The sequence below is a fragment of the Bombus vancouverensis genome, chromosome 2 (assembly GCF_051014615.1).
Source record: "Bombus vancouverensis nearcticus chromosome 2, iyBomVanc1_principal, whole genome shotgun sequence".
Lineage (NCBI taxonomy): Eukaryota > Metazoa > Arthropoda > Insecta > Hymenoptera > Apidae > Bombus > Bombus vancouverensis.
In genome coordinates this window covers 9002665-9022874 of record NC_134912.1, presented here as the reverse complement: position 1 = coordinate 9022874, position 20210 = coordinate 9002665, and the positions used below count along the sequence as shown (strand labels likewise).

General features: G+C 32.8%; 2 protein-coding genes and 1 long non-coding RNA gene across 3 annotated transcripts in view; 1 reads left to right on the top strand and 2 right to left on the bottom strand.

The window, feature by feature from the left end:
• The window catches only part of hwt (SH2 domain-containing adapter heavyweight), a 244732-nt gene that overhangs the window by 202761 nt on the left and 21761 nt on the right, over nt 1-20210 (bottom strand). The gene's annotated exons all lie outside the window — the stretch shown is intronic.
• LOC143303726 (uncharacterized) lies at nt 12152-16396 on the bottom strand. The gene is made up of 2 exons (XR_013060318.1): nt 14835-16396; nt 12152-14605 (listed from the first exon to the last, which is right to left on the bottom strand). It is a non-coding gene; the product is annotated as an uncharacterized LOC143303726 (long non-coding RNA).
• LOC117166431 (chymotrypsin-2-like) lies at nt 16553-19350 on the top strand. The gene is made up of 7 exons (XM_033350397.2): nt 16553-16708; nt 17221-17294; nt 17482-17576; nt 17995-18136; nt 18222-18335; nt 18489-18641; nt 19014-19350. The coding sequence occupies exons 1-7, from the start codon at nt 16660-16662 to the stop codon at nt 19155-19157; spliced, it is 771 nt and encodes a 256-aa protein (XP_033206288.2). The 5' UTR covers nt 16553-16659; the 3' UTR covers nt 19158-19350.

Sequence of the window (20210 nt, the reverse complement as noted above, 5' to 3'; positions counted from 1 at the left end):
AGAAAAAATTGATTTGATAACAATTTTGTATAAATATAGATATAATGATAAATGTTTCGTTAAAATACTACAATAAAAGTACGAAACGAATTATTTGATTGATTTGTTTGCTTTCGATATAATATGAAATCGAGTGTTAACGTGAACGATAGATAGAACGGACAGGAATTCTTTTATCTTCAATGTCATTAGATATCACACTACTGGAATTTTTTTCTCATGGAGTAATTTATAGAAAGAAGTTTATTAGTCATCGAAAATTAGCATAACGGATTCATTAAGATCTCGTTGCTTCTCGAATTTTCGTGTCTCAATCTCACTTTCGTTTCAATAAACAAAAAAGCTTTTGGTATTTTGAAAAAATCTTGACGCATAAAATTGTTAGGTTTAAACGAAAAGTTTCCCTATGAATGACAACTATGCCAGTAATTTGAATAAGTAGGGTCTAAATTAAAAATACAATCTGAGAAGCTCCCTCGAGAGAAATACGTAACCCTTTCGATCTATAACCCTTTAAAAGTTCATTCACTTTTGCGGAGAAGGTACATGGATTGAACGATTCACAGACATTGAATGCTTTCAGGCCGCATGATGAGAATTCGACAAAAATGCTGTTCAATCTTCCGTAAGGGAATATATTTATTTTCTTAAGAAGAAACTCGTTAAATCTCTCTCGAAGAATATAATTGAAATCCGTCATAAATGCTATCCAAATTCCTACAAATTAAAGCTATGATTATGTAAAAGCAACTGCGTTTATAAATTCTATAATTACTGTACACTTCTAGATTAAGTGATTACTCAGTTGTCCATATTTGAATAAAGCAAGAGTAACAATGTTAAATGTATAAATGAGCTTTTTGGATTATCAAGAAAACTTCAAATCTTATCTAATGATATATATATATATATATTTATTTATATATAATACATCGCTTAAATGTTCACATTATTCCATAATCAATGTAGAATGCTTCAATTTAGAATGTTAAATTTATTTTACGTTATACCTATATAAGCATTCTACGTTGATTATGAAATAACGTGAACATTTAATCGGTGTATTTTTTTTAAATTGCTAAAAGACTAAGAATTTACAGTAATTATTAAAAACGAGTAAAATTAAAAGCAATGGAAACCGTAAGATATTAGGTTGTCCAAAAAGTTTCTTTCGTTTTATGAGGAAATAGTAGACGCACAACGTTTTTAGTTTTATATTATTTTGTCGAATTACGTACGATCCATTTTGTTCTGTTGAGATAAACACCGCGACATTTCACTGACTTGGTTTCACGTTTGTATAAAGGTGCACTGTTGTAAAAAAAGAAAAAGAAAGAAAGACACTTTTCGGACAACCTAATACTTGGTAATACGTTTCATATCGTATCTATAAATTATCACAAAATGTCTTGCTTATATTTATAAATAATTACAAGTGACAAGGAGCGGCGTTTAACGTTTTGTATTATAACAAGTTCATGTTAAAAGCAAACTGTCGTTTGCGCGAATCGTCTGTGATTTTATAACTCTGCTGTTTCAGTACATACGTAAAAACGTACATAATAGTTGAAGGTACACTGGTTTTATACTTTACGATAGTTCAAAGACTGTAGTAAAATTGCATACAATTCTCGTACGCGTTTACGAACCTTTATTCTGGAAGAAAGTACCTTAAAGTATACTTTTCATCATCGACGATGTCGTCGGTAACTTGAGCCAAGTAAAAAGGAGTCTAAAAACACATTTAAATTTGACATTGTTATAAGTTCCTGATGAACATTAAGAAAAGTTAAAAATCGGAAATTTATAGTAAAATTATCATGTTCATAATGATACACGTATAACGCATATTTATTAAATTAAAAATCAGAAAAGCCATGAAATCATATGAAGGAAAGCTTCGTGGCAACATCAAAGCGGATGAAACGTGTATTCTCGTTTTATAACGACGTTAAAACGCGTTAAAAGAGGAAATTATCGAGTTCCGTGACGTTTCACCAAACTCTTTTATAACTAATAAGTACGTTAAACTAATTTTACGATATTACTGGATATTGGATTCGCTGGAAATATAATAAACATAATCTGCCTCTTTTATTAAACGAAGTAACATAAGTGATTCAAGTGATTTAACATAACTTTATATTAGGAAGTAAAACAGAGTATATATTAGCTTTATATATTTAACAAACGATCGTTGAACAACAACATATGGTTAAAATTAAAAGTTAAGAAAGACAAGTTAAAATTAAACCGAAATCTACTTAAAATAGTTAGTGACCGAAACAAATGTCTGCTCAGATTTCATTATTTTAGTAACGTTCTTAAAAACGTTAATTCGCGTAAACATCCGCGGTCTGACACGATAAATTCGAATTAAGGAGACAAAACCAAGAAAAAACAAAAGCTACACGTAACGTTCGAAACTTCATGGCGAACGCTATGAGTTACAAACTTCCTCTATATACTAATTAAGAAAGTTCGCTGGCAAAGTAACGAATCGGAGGATCATTTGTTTGCCAAGGAAAAAAAACAACGAAATGGACGGAAGCTATAGAACGGCTCGGTGCAACAGGCAACTGATCGGACTGGCATTTTCCAATGTTTTCCTCGTATAAATTCAAGCAGTTTGTACTTAACGCAATGGTGGTCTTAAAATAAACAATATCGTGATTTCTTACAGTTCAAGCTTCGTTTCGTAAATACTCCGCCGCGACAATATCCTCAAGAGAGTCATGCGTAATTGTTAAGTCACAGTACGCATGAGAAACTTACTCGTCCGTATTTATAAGGCTGGTTCAACTTCAATTACATTACCCGCAAGGAACTTATTTCCGCGTGTTTATTCGGCAACACGCGGATCTCTAACCGCGCTGGGAGGCTGTAACTTTCAATTCACCTCGAGCTTAACACGTTCCGCGCCCCGAGAAAAATAAGCGTTTTAGCGAGACTTTAAATTCGAGAGAAGGGATTACATTATAATATTTAACGCGGAGAAACAACATTTGCTCAGTATTTCCGTGCTACGCTCTCTTCTTAAATTTTAAATCCATCTCTACGATGCTCGAATAATTACGGTAAAGGAAGTATCTTTGTGCTGGTCGAATGGAAATTTTACATCTATAAAGTATCATTTAATAATCGTCTAAAAATTGTGAGATCGAAATAGCGGAAACCCGAGCGAATAGTAAAGTTTTCGTTTTCCTTTACATAATTTAGTCAAGTTTTCGCGAGTTTTTCGTTAGGAATAATATTACAAGTATTATATAAATTACAAAACATATTGCGTAACGTCGATGTTTAATCTGAATATTCTTGTAAGATTAGTAATTATAATTAACCGTAATTACAACATCGTCACAAACCATTAACGTTTATACATCGTGATAGTTTACAGACCAAATATCGAATGCATGAACATTTTAGTATTTTCCTAATTAACAATAATACATGGGGATAATACATGTACATGCAACATATATTGATTCGTAATTATTAATTGTACAAACATATTGTATATCGTATCGTAGTCGATAATAACGTAATGGATAATAATCCCTACATCAATTAGGGATGTTATGTAATAAATACTTTACAAAGATAGCATTGGCACTGAAGAGTTTATTCGATACTGGGAAACCGTGTTTCTTTCAGTCGTCTTTAATCATCAATCGATCTGAAGCTTTTCATTCGGGCTCGAGTTTCAGAACATTCGCAATGAAAAAGGCACACACCTCTTTATCGTGAGATTCCCGGAGCTTTCGAGACCTTCAATACGTGAAAGTATATGAGGTTCCGAAGGGTTTCAAGCTCACCAATGTATGATGGTTCTCTGTTGACTTACAAGAACCATTTCCACGTATATAAATGCCAAAGGATTTTTCATTTTCCTCTCTTCATGTCGTCACGATCAAATAAAATATTTATCTCAATTGCTTTCTTTAAAACATTTGTCATTAAAAATACTTATTACAATATCTCTTGTAATTCTACACTTTATATTCATCAGACATATAACAGAAAACCCACATAAACCAAGCGTGATAATTTCCCTTGATAATTTTTTAAATTATGAAGTATATTCTAGTAGTTAAAAATGAGATTGCAACATAGTAGGATCGATATTATTAGGGATGATCTATATCGTATCTGATCGTCGGATAAAATGATCTTCAATGTAACGAAAGATATAAAACAACCTTTGTTATAGCTGCTTTTCAGAACTAACTCTCGTTAAGTGAGTTGCAGCTTTTTATGTTGCTGTTGGCGAGATAGTTATTTTAGAACATCAATGTCATGTTCATATATCGACATAATGCAGTCTGGTGATCGCTAAGGGAGGAGAATATTGATTTTTTTATTCAGTAAACAATATTCAGCTTAATGAGGATATGTTGTTTATTGCATCAACCTATTCCGGAAATATTTTGTCCGAAAAGAGATCCAAGTTATATGAACCGTAACTTTAGGATTTAATTAAATACAATCTTTCTACGATATAATTAGAAATAATAGACAAAGTTATTTTATAATATGATGAATGTTTCGTTTAAAAAAATTGAATCTGTTAAGAATACTGAAAACTGAAGATAACCAGAGATTTAAAAAAATAATTATAAAAGAAATAGCAAAACTTTACTATAACAACATTTAAATAAGAAATCTTTTTGCATTAAGTAGAACAATCGTAAAAGTTATCAAGTTAAGAGATTCTTATCTTCGTTGAGGACTTCCAATATTTATGACAAACAAGAAGACCTTCCCGAGGAAAAAATCTTTGTACCGCCGTCAGCATCTACAACAGCTTAGAAGCTGTTGGACCTACGCCAACATCAGGGACGATGCACTTTCGCATCTGTCCCAGCATATCGATCGGTTGGTCATTCCATCAGTGAACCCTCCAAGGTAATGCTAATGGTCTATTACTCTCAACTATTTAGTTCCACCTGTGTTTCATACTTATCACATGTGTATTCTAGATATTGCTCTTCTCGTAGATAAATTTCATTGGTAGATAGGATGTCATGAAAAAATGAATTTGATACTTCGTCAACTATAAAGTAATCTTTAACCAATATATTAGGTTTAATGATAAATTCATTGAGTGTTCTTTTTTTAGCAGAGTACATCTAGTCTTATTACTTTTATATAAAACCTACCTACATATAATCAAAGAGTAAGTTATAAACGTAACTCTCTCGTTAAAGAGTTTAAACAGATGAGTCTCCACTTGCTTCTAACAATTTTTGAATAAGATGAATAAGAAACGAACCTATTACTCAACTCGATACGTAAATCCGAAAGTCAATCCTTTCGATGAACAACATAAAAATTCGCTTTCACATTCGCAAAAAAGAAATTTGCTGCGTCCACCTTCCATCTCAATCTACAAAAGGTCAACGTCTGGGAAACATAAATCGCCGACCTTTTTCAAGAGCATTCCTTTCGTGTATCACTCGTAAATTTATCACCTTATTTATTGCTGATAAGTAGATTAAATTCTTTAGGTATTCTCATAAGAAGATATCTAAGAAATTGGAGTCAGGTGATTGAGAAGGCTACTCTATTGGTCCTCCTAATCCTATCCATCTTTCGTCGAAGATTCGATTTAGATGTTGTCTCGTACTAATAGACAAATGTAGTCGATCTTCGTCATGGTGAAACCACATATCTAATCGTAAATTTCCTAATCTAACTGAATAATCATAATTAAAATGATACGATAAGAATGAATTAAAGGTATATGCAACCATAATTCGATCGAAATAAAATTGAACGTTAATTTTGCCAAAAGCATCTAAACTCCCTAGTCAATCTTGAAAAAGAGGAAAACTGTAATAAATAAATTAGTCATTAGATTCAAAATAAAAGATGTTATAGTAATTAGAAAACAAGAACTCAAAGAACTGAATTTTAAAGGAAAAGCATATAGTCGAGTCACATGGACGAAAAAATTTGGACGCGAGAAATCGAAAGGGCCAGATATAGCTAAGGCAATTTCTGTAATACGCGAGTGTAATGGATTGGATTGAATTCGAGCGATAGGATGACAAATCGTAAAGGACAGTTCGGGGAGAGTATTTGCGGCAGAATTGGCCATGATCCAGGTACTTTGAAATCCTCATACGTGCTGATAATGGCGTGGTCGCCGTTTCTCTTATGCTACAATCCAACCAATGAATTGTTGGTGAACCTTCCTATTCCTTTTCTGCTATTTCGTGAATCATCTAGCAAGAATGTTGTTCCGGTAAATAAAAGTTGAACAAGATCAACGTGCTATTGTTACCATCGATATTTTTACATTACAGCATCAAGAATTATTTTCGATATGTATCCAACGTATATACTAAAAAGCTATGCTTTGACGGAGATTGATCTATGCTTATCGTTTTTCTTTCTTTCCTTCTTTTTTTTTTTTTTTTGTACAGTATATTTTACGAAGTGAATTTAGGTATTTATTTTATTGAGACATAAAACTGCACCTTGATTATTTTACTTCTAACAATTAGCTCCCTGCTTCTTTCCGTGTAAACGTGGCTTTTACTGGCCCTTTCACATTCGCTAAATGAATCTTCCCTTTTTCCCTTTCTTTCTTCGCTGGAATTCTCTCCGCGGAGAAACTGCTCGATACATCGTTCAAACGACGTGTAGGAAGACGAAAGAGATAGAGAGAATTTAATATAATGAAAGTGACACGTCGACTTGTTCTATCAGTTGACAAATAATAATCTTTATATTAGGAAAAATGTTTGATAGGTGGATTTTGCTAAATTATAATTGGATGCTGTAAATGTACTTTTGGGTCGAAGAAAATTAAACACAATTTATTTATTACTTGTCTTAGAATTTTCAATGTATCTAATACACAATAGATAACGCATAAATAACGTATAGTTCGAACAACGAGCTTATTTCGTGTATAATTAATTTGAAACTTAAGTCATAAAAATTGACCTCAAGATGTGAAATCACTCATGCTTAAAAATTCTTTGTATTTACGACCTGTTAATTAACTTTAATATTTAATCAAATTAAGATACATTGCCTCGAATTAGCGAAAATAAGGAATCAGAGTAAAACGACGGAGCTTTCTTTACGATGTCGCTTTTTTCCTCTTCCATCTTGTAAAACTCTTCGTTGAAAGTTTAAGCGATATACGGCAAAGTATGAGATACAAAACATCTTTCGCCACTTTTGGATACGTCGTACGGAGCTTTCATAAGTCCAGAAAATAGCTTCAGGCCTTGTAAAGTTTCGCAGGATACTGCAGGCTATCTAAAGGCGCGAGCGTTGTGCAACACGAGCCAAGCATCAACGCTGATCCGCTGTGAAAGTCTAAGTTTAAAGTATGCAGCCGGATGCTTGTAATTTCTGTGGCGTTAATTCGTTTGTGTTTATGCTGTACATATTTTTCGTGGTACTTTCAGTTTAACGAAGATTCTAATGGCCGACTAAGAGAAAAATTGCTGTTTCTTTCGCTCTACATCGTCAAGTATACAGGGTGTTACGAGAGGAAGATATCTACAACAAGAAAGGAATAAAAGATATCTGATCAACGTAAATCCTAGAATCGATCTTTTCAATTTTATTTAATAGACAAAATTCATAGAAATTAAAAACTTAATTACCGTAGTAATTTAAACGTATTTATTTAAGACGTTACAGTTAAGTGCGATAACATCGTTTAAAATAATATAAAATCTCAAGGTTCTCTTCGTAGATAGGATAATCAAAGCTAGTTGGTTAATTAGGAATAATAGATTATTTATGTAAGATAGAAATTAGAAAGAGAAACTTTGCTTTTAAATAAAAATATCCTTTTCGAAGATCTCGATGATCATAAGAAAATCTTGGTATTTCAGCGCGTACTGCGAAGTATTTACGAAACTTCCCGCTCTGCTCCTGTTAGAATGCTACGTAAACTTCGACGAAGTCAAAATAACTTTTGAGATATATTTTCCAGATTTCTTACCGGCGACTCGAACGAAAGTTACATCCGCTTCGAATGATCCTTTCATAACTATTTCTAACAGGAAAACTCGGAATGATAGTCAATTTGTGCTTGACTATCAAACTTTGTCAATGTACACGAGATGCAGCTCAAAAATAGAACTCTTGTAATATTTATGAAAATAAATGACAAAACCAACGAAGCTTTCTATAAATTTCACACATAATTTATTTCTTAGAATTACGTTTGCCAGGTGTAATACCTAACAAAATACAACAATGAACAGCGGAAGATAACGACGTATTTAACGTGTTTTTCAAAATAGGAAGAAATGAAAATTCCGTGTCAGATAGACTCGTGAAATATTATACAGAAATATGCAAATTTACATTATACATGGCGTGAAGAATAATTCAATTAAAAACACCACAAAATTGCCGTGATTGAATGTGAATGGAAAACTAAAGGATGTTGTCAAATAGCGAAGCGTGACGTAAGGCTAATTAGAATCAAAGAAACCAATGTAGATAACAGTAAAATTGATACAAGCAATTCTGAGTACGCAGGAAGCAAAGCAAGCGACCGCTAATATATCGACGTCTATATGTTTCACAAAGTCCAGTGAAGCCGATACGACAACGTCGGATTTACTACTAGTAACACACGATAGTTCGGATCTGTTGAACGCGACACGTAGAATTTCAAAGGTACACAAACTCACGCAAGCATAGAAACCTTCGTATCAATACATACACATACCACAGAATCGTCAATAGCAATACAGAAAGTTTTGAACACATAGAATTACCGTCGTAACTGATCTAATGCCACAGCATAGTATATTTTTACGCGTGTATTTGATATGGTAATTTAGATGTAGCATGATCCTATTACGATAATCAGAACTCTAGTTCTAAAAAGAGCGCAGAAACTTTGAAAATTATAAGGATCTAAAAGACAAGGTATTTTACAAATCTCGAGAAGCTATCAATATATCAACATTGCGAATGTGCATGCGTTTACAGGGAATTTAAAGGTATAAAATCCGCTGAATTGCAAATAATTTGCAACAATATAAAGAGTGCAATAGATGCAATTTTTTCAGCCAGGTAAATTTTTCACTGTATACTCTAGAAGTGGTATTTTTTTTAATTCCAACCGATATTATATAATTAATATCATATAATATTTATTTATTGTATTGTATTCTTTTACTTACTACGTACTTATACCGAATATTATTTTAAATTCTTTTAGCGTATCCCTTTGTTATACTGTATCTATTTGCGTCCCATTTCTTCGGCTATATCCGTGAAGATATAAATTTGCATAAAAATTTGCAGTCTAGTTGATAAGTAGAATCATCACTAACATCGTATACCTACTATCTATACCAACTTCGATCGCTGCAGCACCATCCTCATCGAATTGAGTGGATCCGATGCCCTCTTCATCAAATCGAGTCGTTCTGGTACCGTTTTCATCAAGTCGAATCGTTCTGGTACCGTTTTCATCGAGTCGAGTCGGTTTGGTACCATTGTCATCGAGTTGAATTGATTTGGTATCGACTGCATTAAGTCGAATCGGTCTGGTAGCATCTTTATGGAGATAAATCGGTATGATGCCGATTCCATTGAGTTGAATCAGTTTCATCGTAATACGTTCTATGATACGTTTGCGTTTGTTTTGTTCTGTTTGTATTCACTGTGATTTATTTGAAAGCAATCGATGCCGTGTAAATACCTTGTTAGTCGTTGCAAATATCGTTATATGTATATACCAATGATGCGAATTTACGAAGCTGACAGAATATTCTATTTTAAAGTGACAAGTCAAACTACCGCTAAATTTTTCAGCAGTGGCATGAAAATTTTACGCGCAACGTTTATTACAAATGGCTATTATAGATTCTCGCGCGAGTTGTGTTTAACGAGCATGGTATTGTTTCGTGCTGTGGACCAGCTATAAAAATATCCCGTCGTATGAAGCCTATAATTTTCTGTGACACGAAAAAATATTTACTTCGTACCTACGTATATTTAGCTTTCACATGATCGTGCTCTGATTTATGAAACGTGTTCTCCAACGAATGAAATATTTTGCTTCTGTTGTAGAACAAATTGATAAACAGAATGAAATAAATATTTCCATACGTAAGAGAAGATTTTTTACATTTGTATTCCTCTTATTACGATTTATTACAACTGTAATAAATATACTTTTATTCCTTTCTTCCATGTGTCACAAATAAAAATGTGAAAAAATGTAACATACTGTTACATCAACTATTAATAGAAAATATATTGATTTATCCTATTGCATACAAAGTAGAAACACATTTTATACAAATAGTATTTATTATCATATAATATAGACTAATGTAGAATAGAGTAGCTTTAAACGTGTTACTATCAATAAAAACCCAGTACTAACATCGCTAAGTATGTAGTTACTCTTCATACAGATTTTCACGTCAATTTGCATAATTTTCCTTTTCCTCGAAGCACCTTAGAATTCTCCACGAAAACCCCAAGCTTCTTATATAGTAAATTATAAAATACGATGAATTCATTCATTTTTGCATTCAGTATGTCACATATTCAACATGCAACGCAATGCCTATACCTTGAAACAAAATTCATCATTTACACCGCAAGCTACCACGAACAACGTTCTCCAGAATGAACAACAATTTAATCAAATTATTATTTTCGCCGTTCCCCGGAAGTAAAATTACACGTCGCGTTAATTCCTTTCTACTTTCGCGGAATTGCATTTTATACACTCGGCTGATAGGAAACCGAATAGCCGAGGATTGGATACACGACATCATCAATCGTCCTTTGATTTTACCTTTGTGTTTACTCGAGCCGGCTGAAAACCATCGTTACAGAGATATCCGCAACGCTCTGTACAAACGGTTAACCACTTTCGAATATACATCAGTGACAGCTCTTTTGACAAAGCTTCGATACACCTACCCCCCTCTTCTCTATGTATTTATCGTTCTATGTACAGGAAAATTGAATCTGTAATGACATCGCCACTTCGGATTTGTTTCACTGGTTTGCACATCGCGCGGTATAAGCGGCCAGAATAGAAGTTCCCATCGAATATCCGCCAATCGAATATTCATTAAACGCGACAAATAATGGAAGATAATAGAAAATACGACGTTAACGCTCATTCACACATGAGAAAAAGAAATTACGCGAATAATCGCTACTTGATCTTTCTTAAATTTGCAATTTATAGATTACGTTTCTATCTAATCTATTACACGTATATATTGCATTGTATATGAGGGGCGTAGCTGGAAGAAACGATAAGTTAGGTTTCTCGATTTCTAGAGAGTCAACTTCAAAATTCAACGTGCTATCAATCAATTGCCTATTGAAAGAAGGAAAAGTTAATCGATGATTATAAAAGTCTTGTCTATTATATCTCTTAGTTATATCAGATTCTGAAATGAAAGTATAAGACTCATATATGACACATGAAATTTCGATAAGAACAATGATCATAGATTGTAACGAACACGTACAATAAGACCAATGATAAGTATAATAATAGCTATTATTGCACATGTGAAAGTCTATTTTCACAGCGCAAATTGAGTAACTGGTGTTCGACTTTGATGAAAGTAATTTCCATTTAGAGAAGTATCAAAGAGATGAAGGCAAATGTTATTTACATCCACAAAGCATTCCTAACGAAGCAAAATATAGCTATTTTCGTACGTGTCTGTATAGAAGAAACGGACGTTGAAAATTTCTATCGTTTAACAGATAAGTACTATGGAGCTTCCTTCCATCGTTTATATTCTATGATAACGAATACAGACAAATAGCGAGAAATAGCAGCTAAACAGTATCTCGTGCACGATAATCGTTTTATCAATCTAAACTCGTTGCCGTTTGCCATCGTAATTAATGCATGCATTTATTCTACTTCTCTCGTCCTCCGCTCTGAATTTGAATAATCAATAAAGGTATCCGATTCGTAACAGATGTTTGCTCCCAAGAATGACGAGAATATCGTAAGAATGTAAAAGCGGATACGAGAATTCAGCCGAGTTCGATGCACAGTATAATTACATCGATTTCACTAATTCGGCTAATCGTCACCTGTAATCGTAGCTATGCATTAATTATTAGACACTAGTTACAGCTATATGTATTTCAAATAATTACGAAACCATTTCTGGGCTCCAAAAATATGGATGTAATCGCAAACTATGCATTGACTATGATAGAGATAGTTGATACAAGAGTAGTTTAAATAATTTGGAACTTATCTCTAGGTTACAAAAATATTCATTATCAGAATTATACAGAGTTCATCTAACTGTAAAAATTTGAATATCTATTTTTTCTTGTAATTGCAAAAGAAAAATATTAGAGGGAAGAGACGAATGGTTCAAAGAGGACTACGTTTTCAGAAGCATATTTTTTTCACACGTGCAGCGACGTATCTGTACTTTTCCGATGCACTGTTCATCCTTTTTTTCTTTTTTTTGTTAAATAAAAATACTTCTTTTTCCGTACGTAAAAAATAATTAGATTGAAATGGCGAAAAAAGTAGAATTCTCTTTGAATCATTTCTTTTTCTTTTGACATTTATTTCCAACTACGATAGTAAAAGAGATATAAATGGTTCCATCTGTATGAATCATTTCACCTTTGGAGTAATTAATAATATATCGCAGTAATTGGACATTAATAGATACAATTTAGGGAATTGATTGGTTACTTAAATAACGTCTTACATCGAATCAGAAAAGCTCATAATAAATGAATTTATTCCTAGAGAGATGTTAAATACGTTAATGCTAGATCTCCTAAATATGCAGGTTCAATCTCCAATATCAACTTTCGTATATTAGGGCGAAATTCATACATTGCACATTAGTCAGTTAAAAATACGTCTTCCCATATCGCCGCCTAACTACAGATTATAAAATTATATTATAGAAAATAGATTATAAAAAACGCGAAAAAGGTTTATGTGATTCACGTGCCAAACGAATTGTGTTAAATAATACGACTACAAAATGTCTGTAGTCCATCCATAGGCAAAAATGTTCAATATCCAGAACAGTTCATCAAATATAACATATCCAACCAGTTCGTGACATTCGGTAAAAGAACAGAAAGGATCCTGTATCCTACGTGAATTGTCGATCCGTAAAGAATGTAAGACGTATATCTACGTGAAATGGCCGTAAATTGTGGTCTTGACGTTAATATCGCAAGAAGATTAATTTCGATATCTTCGTTAACTTCATATAATATATATATTTCAGTTCCAAGTCTCGATAAAGGACTTTCGGTAAGTTGGATGTTACTCGCGTACAATCGCCACCAAATTTACCCAATTTAGTTGGAATCGTTATCTCGCGGCCAGAGAAATGTACAATTCCTTCGATTCGATATCTAAGAAACTACCAAACGCCTCGATTGAAATTCTTCCAGCTGCATATCCGCTTGCTGCATTAAGCTCGAAAATAAACGAAGCCTTAATACGATCAATCTAAATGCAATTATGGTCCTACCGACGCTAGATTTAGGAAGGATAATGCCACTGAGTTGAAAAAGGATAGCAGGTCAGGTAGTGCTGTAAGGATCAATACGCCATCCTCTCTCGAGGGAGAGCTTCACGTGTTGCTCCTGTTTCCGGTGCCACCTGGCGCACTAGAAAGGATCAATGTGCATTCTCTGCAACTACTCTTAATTACCGATCCACGCGGCCATTATAAGAAGAATAATAACAGTCATTTACAAGCTTACACAGTGTTTCACCAATGTACTTAAACGCTCGTCGCAGAAAATTTTCACGTGCAATATATTATGTGTTATGTATGAATTATTGTAAAAGTTCATCAACACCATAATGAAAGTCGACTATCGTAATGATGATATTCGTAAAGTTTGAAACAAATCTGGAAAGTATATAGAAACTATAAGATGGTTAGCGCAAGTATACATTCCGCAGATATTACAAAATTTTTTTAACAGTCGATTATTCGTTATATTAATAGTCCACGATATTCGGTAAGACCGTCTTTGACTAGTATTATCTGTTTGAAATGAACATTTAAGCACCAGGCAATTTATACTAATCTTTTACTAAATACATAATATATGTTTGCAATAAATATCTTGCAACTTCTGTATACATATTTGAATTAGTTTTAAATTTTACCAACCACGATAGTCGGTCTCGTACTAATGCCAGTGAAATCTCAAGATGTTCCTATAAATGTCCGAATAATCAAATACTTAGGCTACCCTATTTCGTGTAAACGTTTTAAAAAACTAATTTATTTACTTACAACTGGCAAATAGAGAGTACAGAAATTAGGTAGGAATTACGTTCATTTGTAAAACTTGGTGTGTCTACGCGACAAGAAAGGAACTTAGAGGGCTTACTTCTGAGGAACCACGTCCTCTTGAAATGACACTTTTCCTTCCGGTTTTCATGAAAATCCAAGCCTTCCTCCTAAGGAAAGAAAACTCCACTCTCGAATAATTCACACGAACACTCTCCGTTGGAGAGTCCTCGTTTTCTCGGATAACCTTTGAATCGTTCATTCCGTCTGCGCTTTTGTAGAAATCGATATTTTAAGAGCGGATACTTCGAATAATTCAGAGGCTACAGTGAAAGGCAAAAAAGAAAAGAAAAGGTAAAGACAGAGAGAGAGAGAGAGAAAGGTATTGGATTCACAGAAGAAATAATAACAAGTGGTGTAATTAGATTTTTAACAAGACACTGGCTATAAGATCGAACAAAGATAAAATATAAATCCAGAAATATCATATTTGTAATTATGCCTTCTGCGATATAGTTACGATACTTAGATACAAGATAAATCTACTTTCACCTTTAAAGCCGGTTTTCTTCTGAGAACTGAGAGTAAAACAATAGAGCTCATCGCGATAAAAATTTGATGAAGAAAGGAAATAAATGCGATATAAGAGCACACTTATCGACACGTCACATACATATCGTATTGTTCTCGTTATCATTGACATATCATGATCATTTAGGCTACTGAATTGCGCAGTGTAATCTATCCGAAAGATAAAACTAACCGATCCGTACATTGAAAGTATATTCGTATCATGCAGTGTATATTATTTATTTTCACTAAAATACGACATCTCGTTTAGTCAACAAATCACGAAGAAAATCATCTATAGCTTGTTTGTGTCTCCTTCATCCATGAATCTGATATATACGATTACTTTCTTATTTTTTAGGTTTCTTTTAATAAACAAGCAATATCATACAATGAATCAGTTCTATCGATTTGCTGAATAATGTCGCGTATGTCAGCGTATCTATCGTAACTTGATACTGATTTCAATCTCGTCGATTAAAAGCTAAATATTGCATGTTATCTTGTCATTGCAAACAATACAACTAATAACAAAATATATACATATATAGTACACATATAGAATTAGTCGGAGATAATTAACGAAAATATGTACGTACATAAATACACGTTTGTTCAGGTCGTATGAAAATGTTAAAACAATCTTCATTTTCAAGATACGTAACTTAATGTACAAACATTTTTTGTTTTCCATATTTTTTGTAACTCGCGTTTGCTACTCCGAAATATTACAATTTTTCTATCTAGATAATACATGAAAATGATTAAACAATTTAAAAATATACATCGTATAAATACTTTTATACCTTTTATCACATACTGACGCAATCAAAATCAACGTATAAATCTATGTTGCAGTATTAGGTATAAGGAACGTTATTCAAAATATATTAATCTTTTATTAAGATTAATGGATTTTATATCAATCTTGCATAAATAACTTCTTTAAAAGGTTTTCGTTTATCGCGTCGATATTTACGCATCAAATACCTGTCAAACAGGATTAATAACTCACGGGAAATCCAATGATATACGAACTATATTGCAACTAAAAAATGAGAAATCCGTGTTTCGAAATTACATACTTTGCAAAACATATGACACGGATATATTGAATTCCGTGATAGATTCATTCATTCCTCGCCATTGTACGCATTTCAAAAAATGTTATAAAAATTGTACTTCAACGTTCTTATGAAAGATACACATTTATAAAAGGAATTGTAGAGAAAGTATTTTTTAACTAGATAGACGTTACATGAAAGTAATAATACTTAACGTATTCTTCTAAGATAGCATGCATCAATTTATTTAATTGTCTTTGAATATCTTATGACATTCGACATTTTTTCAAGCATCTTTTTATCTGTACAGAATTTTAAAATTTTTTAATTACTAGACTTGATTGCATGATTCAAACATATTACTCACGTTTATTAGTCAAGAAGCTGATAATCTTACACACACACATATATTTGTTGTGATAGAAAATAAACAAAATCGTAAGTTGTAAAAAATTACAAACAATAATTATTAGTCTCAACTGTCATCAGCAACATGAAATCTCGGAAGTCTATACCATGCGAGTTATCGCTAAATGTCAACATTATCAGAAAATAATTAATCATAGCAATCTGGATCAATCACGAAATCCATATATTGATACAACAGAAATCACAAATTTATCTAATCTTGAATCGAAGACGAATCGACGTTACATATTTTTAAAATACCATGTCAGAGTATATAAACTAATAGCTTGCATGAAATTTCATCTCAGTTTGCGAAAACCGAGCTGGTTAGCAACATGATGGTGACAACGTTGACCCTTTTTGCTCTTTTCGCCCTCTCCAATGGTGAGTAGTTGCTACTTTCATGCGTTTCGTTTCGTTGAAAAAGGTACATTTATTATAAAATTCTATTACCGCTCTCTATTTGATAGAACAATAAAGTTTTGCGCTAAACGACATCAGAATTATATATACTACGACATTTTTCATAAAAACTGAAATTCGTATCTCAAACAACAATATTACAATATTTTACTTCGGGATATTTCAAACGTTTCGTTTTACTTTGCTACAGAATTAACATAATTCTTCTGTTAATCTATTAATCTCGTGAAAATTTCAAAATCATGTAATTAGAAGGTTCGCTAAACGTTTCGGTTGAGAATTAATCCACGAGATTCGAAACGTATGAAGAAAATTAAAGGATTGTTTCTATCGCGACAGCACGTTCATTAGCGGCAATTTCCGTGATTAAATGTAGCTAATAAGCAGAGCGATCAGTGCCAACTGCATAATGAGCAGCGTTTCATCCACGATCACTAGATACTAATTATTATGTACCACTATTATTTACATAGGTGGATTGGTGCCGAAATACGATCCAAGGATCGTAAATGGGGAGAGCGCTAAAGAAGGAGAAATCCCATATCAAGTGAGTTATTTCAATAACGGGATATCTTTGTCTGTTAATTAAGACAAGAGAAGATTGAATCGAGAGAAAAAATCAGTTTCTTAGAGAACCTAACAACCCTCTATCGAATGAATTCGTTCTTCTTCCTGTCATTTATCCTACTTCTTGAATATTGTTCAATTATCAGGATATTTCTTTTTATCTCTAGGTATCACTTCAAAACAAAGAATCTTCGTTCCACTTTTGCGGCGGCTCCGTTCTTAATGAAAATTACGTCATTACGGCAGCTCATTGTACCGTGGAGTAAGCATTCGAAAAATTTTAGTTTCGAATTTTATTGTACGTACTTTAAATTTTCACGAGTAATTACGAAGCATATACGCAAATGACAACTTTAGTTAATTCGAGAAAACCATCGATGAATTCATAACGGTTTGACTGGTACAAGAAAATTCCTTATACAAGTGCGAATCTTATGCATCGTTATTATATGGAAAAAGTTGAAATATGATAAGTTAATCGTTATTGATTTTCTCACCTACGTAATTAACGCTATCAATATTTTTTAAATATCCAAAAAAAGTGACAAGCGAAAAGATAGCTTCGATATGGAATCGGCTAACGACATATTCAATTTTAAAACTGCTCTTTCACGAAACGACAACAAGAATTTTCCATTTGTGACCTTCAAATAAAAAAACTCATCTTCTTTTTTTCGAAGGAAATCGCCAAAAGAAATCAAGGTTGTAGCAGGCACGATTAATCTCTCAGAAGGAGGTTCCGAACACTTGGTTGAGAAAATCATCATCCACGAAAACTATGCTGCTTCGGATTCTTGGAAAAACGATATTTCATTGATCAAGGTATGCTCTCAAGCACTGATTTTCCTAAGTTAATAGTATCAAGCGGCACAGATATTCTTATTTCGTTATCATTTACTTGTTACAGGTCAAGACACCATTCGTAAAATCGAAGGTGCTTTCTTTCGTTCCCCTTCCATCGCCAGATGATATTCTTCAAGCTAATGATGTGGCAACAGTTTCTGGATGGGGTAGACTTTGGGTAAGTTCTCCATCTTTTTGGAAAAATATATTTAAATAGCTTTGAATGTTTTAAAATTTCTATCACGTTCTGTATAGTTGTAATATTAATTAACTGCAAATAACTTTGTATCATGCTCCATACTTATGTAATATTACAAATGTACAACTGCAGCAAGGTGGTCCTACGACTATTTTCCTGCAACGCGCAAACATCTTGATTGCTGATCAAGAATACTGTAAATTGATGTACAGTAAACAATATAAACACATCTACGACTCGCATCTTTGTGCATACGACCCAAGTGTTAAAAAGGGATCATGCCACGTAAGTTACACATGGATTAAAATTATATTACATAACGATTATTTTATTTACGATTATAAATTGGCTTATTTAATCTCATTTATTCCGCTTTAATTATCTTCTCGCGAAAAAGACATAGACGATGTTTCTACGTGATTTCACTCGTATTGTATTTCCACAGAATACCCTTTTACACTAATTGACACCATCGGTGTAATTAGTTGTACGAATAATTTCAATCGTTCTTTGTAACGCTTCGTAAATTGTAATTTGTAATTACGGTTGCGTGAAATCAACGTAAATTGTCTTTATTCGGGATTTCGCAGCAATTAACGGGGTTTCATGGTTTCACTAACATTGTTCTTAAAAACTTGATTCTTTCTTTTCTCATAGGGTGACTCTGGTGGCCCCTTGACCGTCAACGGAAAACTCGTTGGTCTCGTTTCTTGGGCAATGGGCTGTGCCCTCACTGACTACCCAACTGTCTACACCCGTGTGACGTCTCATCTTAATTGGATAGAAACACACGCTGTGTAAAGCCAGCAAGTGAAACGTGAACTGGAAGTCGAAGTAAAACACACAAGCACGAAATTCGAATATCTCTTTCCATACAGGCCAAAGTATCTTAACGTTTTAAGGACTGAAAATATTGTAACCTGCATTTAATACTGTATTTTGTACATTTAATTGACAAATAAAACAAATCATTTATTTGATAAATTAATATAAATTCTTTAAACCATACTTCTATAAATAGTCCTCTACGTATGTTTGTGTGAACAATCTTTTATTTTACAATATATATAAAAATATTAAATAACGTATTAGTATATTAAATATTTGAAAGGCAAAATTTCTTTTTCCATTCCAATGTGTATAATAAAATAAAATAAAATTATCTATAATACAAAAACAAAAACTACATAATCTACTCGGTAAATAAACACATTATTTAAACAATTAATCGTTTATTCGTATACATACTGGATTTTATCTGATATCGCGGTTATTAATGGGAATTCTTCGAACATTCGAATTTCTTGTAAAAAATAATTAAAAAAGATATGAATGCAATATCAATTATCTAATATTCTATCAGAGAAATTATAAAAAGGATTAATGCTTCAAAAGTAACATGTATCGATGATTAAACTGGTTAGATCAATCGCGACTGAGAGCGAATGACAGATAACTATACCGACCTTAACTACAGCAAATACGGCTAATACATGGCTAATATACCGTAATCACGACTATCGGGCTAATCGAAACCTTCAAGTATCCATGTTATCATGATATAATAGAATCTATCTTTATTTTCATCCAAATTATTATATGACTATTTTTATTTATAATACAATAATGATAAAATCTCTGTTCCATTTCTCTTCTACAATAATAAATGAATCGAATTAAATTAATATTTAATAAAATTATCAATTGTTCTATAGCGAACGAATATACAGTAGCGGACAAAGGTTTAAGACGATGATTTACAAACCGGATTACAAACATTTTATATGCATATTGTTCTTCTATTCGGTTTGTCTCTTTGGAGTAACATGGCTGTATGTTTGACCTTCGACAAAC

Coding starts and splice junctions, on each gene's coding strand:
- LOC117166431 (XM_033350397.2), top strand. CDS start 16,660: ATGATGGTGACAACGTTGACCCTTTTTGCTCTTTTCGCCCTCTCCAAT. Junction 17,295..17,481: donor AAGGAGAAATCCCATATCAA/GTGAGTTATTTC, acceptor TTTTATCTCTAG/GTATCACTTCAAAACAAAGA. Junction 18,642..19,013: donor TTAAAAAGGGATCATGCCAC/GTAAGTTACACA, acceptor CTTTTCTCATAG/GGTGACTCTGGTGGCCCCTT.